This window comes from Electrona antarctica, assembly GCF_951216825.1.
Source record: "Electrona antarctica genome assembly, chromosome: 15".
NCBI classification, from domain to species: Eukaryota; Metazoa; Chordata; class Actinopteri; order Myctophiformes; family Myctophidae; genus Electrona; species Electrona antarctica.
In genome coordinates, this window is record NC_136796.1 from 16,794,296 (window position 1) to 16,796,900 (window position 2,605).

At 43.5% G+C, this 2,605-nt stretch overlaps 1 protein-coding gene across 1 annotated transcript in view; it reads right to left on the reverse strand.

Moving 5' to 3' along the window:
- Positions 1 to 2,259: 2,259 nt before the first annotated feature.
- Positions 2,260 to 2,605, reverse strand: part of LOC306937961 (kelch domain-containing protein 3-like) — a gene marked incomplete at both ends in the record, with an annotated part of 981 nt that continues 635 nt past the window's right edge. Inside the window, one exon of the mRNA XM_079521985.1 lies at positions 2,260 to 2,598. Within this exon, the coding sequence (XP_079378111.1) occupies positions 2,260 to 2,598 (339 nt within the window). The remainder of the gene's footprint in view (positions 2,599 to 2,605) is intronic.

A 2,605-nucleotide genomic window follows, 5' to 3' on the forward strand; every position in this document is an offset into this window, starting at 1 on the left:
TATGTTTTATTTGATGGGGTCTATATGATGTAAATTTGAATGGAAAGCGCTTTCTGCCAACTTCTGTTGTTTTTAAATGTGCTTTACAAATACAGGTCACTTGATGAACTGTATGATAAATGGTAAATGGTGCATTTATATAGCGCCTTTATCCAAGGCGCTTTACATAGATTGTGCATTACATTCACCCATTCATACACCGATTGCGGCGGAAGCCATGCAAGGTACCAACCAGCACATCGGGAGCAATTTGGGGTTCAGTGTCTTGCCCAAGGACACTTCGACATGTAGACAGGAGGAGCCGGGATTCGAACCGCCGACCCATGGATCATTGGACGACCTGCTCTACCTCCTGCTCTACCTCCTGAGCCACAGTCGCCCCCAGTCTGGAAACAAATCTAGAACTTGTGAAATACATTAACAGTGCAGTATCATCCAGTATGTGATATTTTGTGGTTGTAGGTCAGCTCCCAGTACAAGAGTACCAGTAAGACACCCTAGAGGGCGAGGTTGCGTTGAAGCAACAGAGCTTCTTAATACGGCACAGTTGAGAAGCATGATTAAACTATTAATCTGGTGTCAGTGAGGTCAGATGTAGAGTTGCTGGCCGGCTCCATATATTCAGATATAGTATGTCAAACCATGTATGGCTATCCAGGGTTTGATGAGGTCAGTGTCGTGATCTTCATATATGGAGATCCAGGTGATGTAAGTAGATTCAGGTGATGTAAGTGTGACTCGTGTCACGGCAACCACACTGGTTATCATGAGACTGTCATGTCTGTCATGATATGGCCATATATTGACATTCCCATATATGGGCTTAATATTGATGACATGAGGGATCTCCATATATGGGCATTCCCAGCCAATGCCCTAATACAATCCCTGTTATTCCCATATATTGATTTTTTTAATTGACATTTGCAGGCCTGAAACAACAGAGCTTCTTAATAGCTTCTTAAAAGCACAAGTTAAACTATTAATCTGGTCTCAGTGAGGTCAGATGAAGATTTGCTGGCCGGCTCCATATATGCTGATGTAGGTGATGATCCAGTCTTCTCCATGTATGGCTATCCAGGGTTTGATAAGGTCAGTGTCGTGATCTTCATATATCCAGGAGATCCAGGTGGCGATCATAGTCATCTCCACATATGGGGAACCATGTGTTGTACCAAGTCTGAGTCGCGTCACGGCAACCACAGTGGTTTGACTAACAACCATATGGAGATCTAAGGGTCTCCATGATGTCACATGATGTCACAAGGTGTGACCATATATGGGGCATGATATCACAAGGCGTGATCATATATGGAAGCGTGATGCCATAAGTCTTGATGATATATGGAGGCATGATGTCACAAGGTGTGACCATATCATGGAGGCATGGGTGACACAACGAACAAACAAGAAATTCACGTTTTCATAGTAAATGCGACCTACAGTCGCAATTAGACTGTGGTTGTACTGATCAGCTCCCAGTACAACAGCATTAGACTGTGGTTGTACTTCAGTACAGTAGCAGTACATGTAATATCTACAGTATAAATCCACAAATCCCCTATATGGTGTGTCCGTTTTATGCCCATTTATGGATATCCCTGATGTCATCAATATGACATCATAGTGTTCACATGGTCTCTGTTTAAGAAGCAGTTGTGGAAAATCAATCAAAAGTAATTCAAGTACTACTTAATAGTAAATTTGAGGTTATTTTACTTAGAACTAGACCGACGCCCGGCTGAGTCGGTAACAATGGAGGTTGGAGATGCCTGTTGTAGCCTGTCTGTCCCTTTTATGCCCATGTGTAGATTTCTGTATCTGTCTCTCTGTGTCCCTTTATTCCTATATGGAGTTCTGTGTCAGGCATGCCCAAATATGGACTGCTGTGATATCAGAACAGGCCAGCTCCATATATGGACCCTGGGCAGGGGTCCTGTCCAGACCCGGTCATAGGCTTTTTGTGGCGGTTCTGGACTCGTGTGTCGAATTTTAAGTCGGGTTCTCAAGTTATGTGCATTACAGCTGTACAGTTCATGGTGCATTTATTTATTTATTTTGTTCCCCAATATTTTATACCTCTACTCCATAGACAGTCACATATTTGAAAACTTTAGTTACAGGTTTTTTCAGATTTAGATTATTATTACAAAACATACTTTAAGTACTACTTGATCTAACTCGTCCTAACAAGTTTATTAGGAGCAGGTGGGATTCCATGTCTTATACTCAAGGACACTTCTAAACTAATTCTGGAATCTAGTCGGGTTTCCAGACGTCGTTTCCAGACGACCGCTCTACCTCCTGAGCCACTTCCGCCTGCTTGCATAACATGTTCAGACTAGGACTTAAGTTTAAGACACACAGGTCATCTAGTATGTCTCCTCCGAAGAGGATGATACGATCTCCCACCAAGCAACACGTGGCGGTCATCCGATGTGGGCCATTCCCCTTGGTCTCAATCTGCTTCCAGGAGAAGGTCTCGGGATTGAATTTCCACAGATCATTGGACATGCTGTTAAAGTCGTCACCACCAAATATGTACAGCTCTCCGTTGTAAGCGAAGGCCGAGTGACCCTTGCGCCCCTCTGGAACAAGCTGCGCA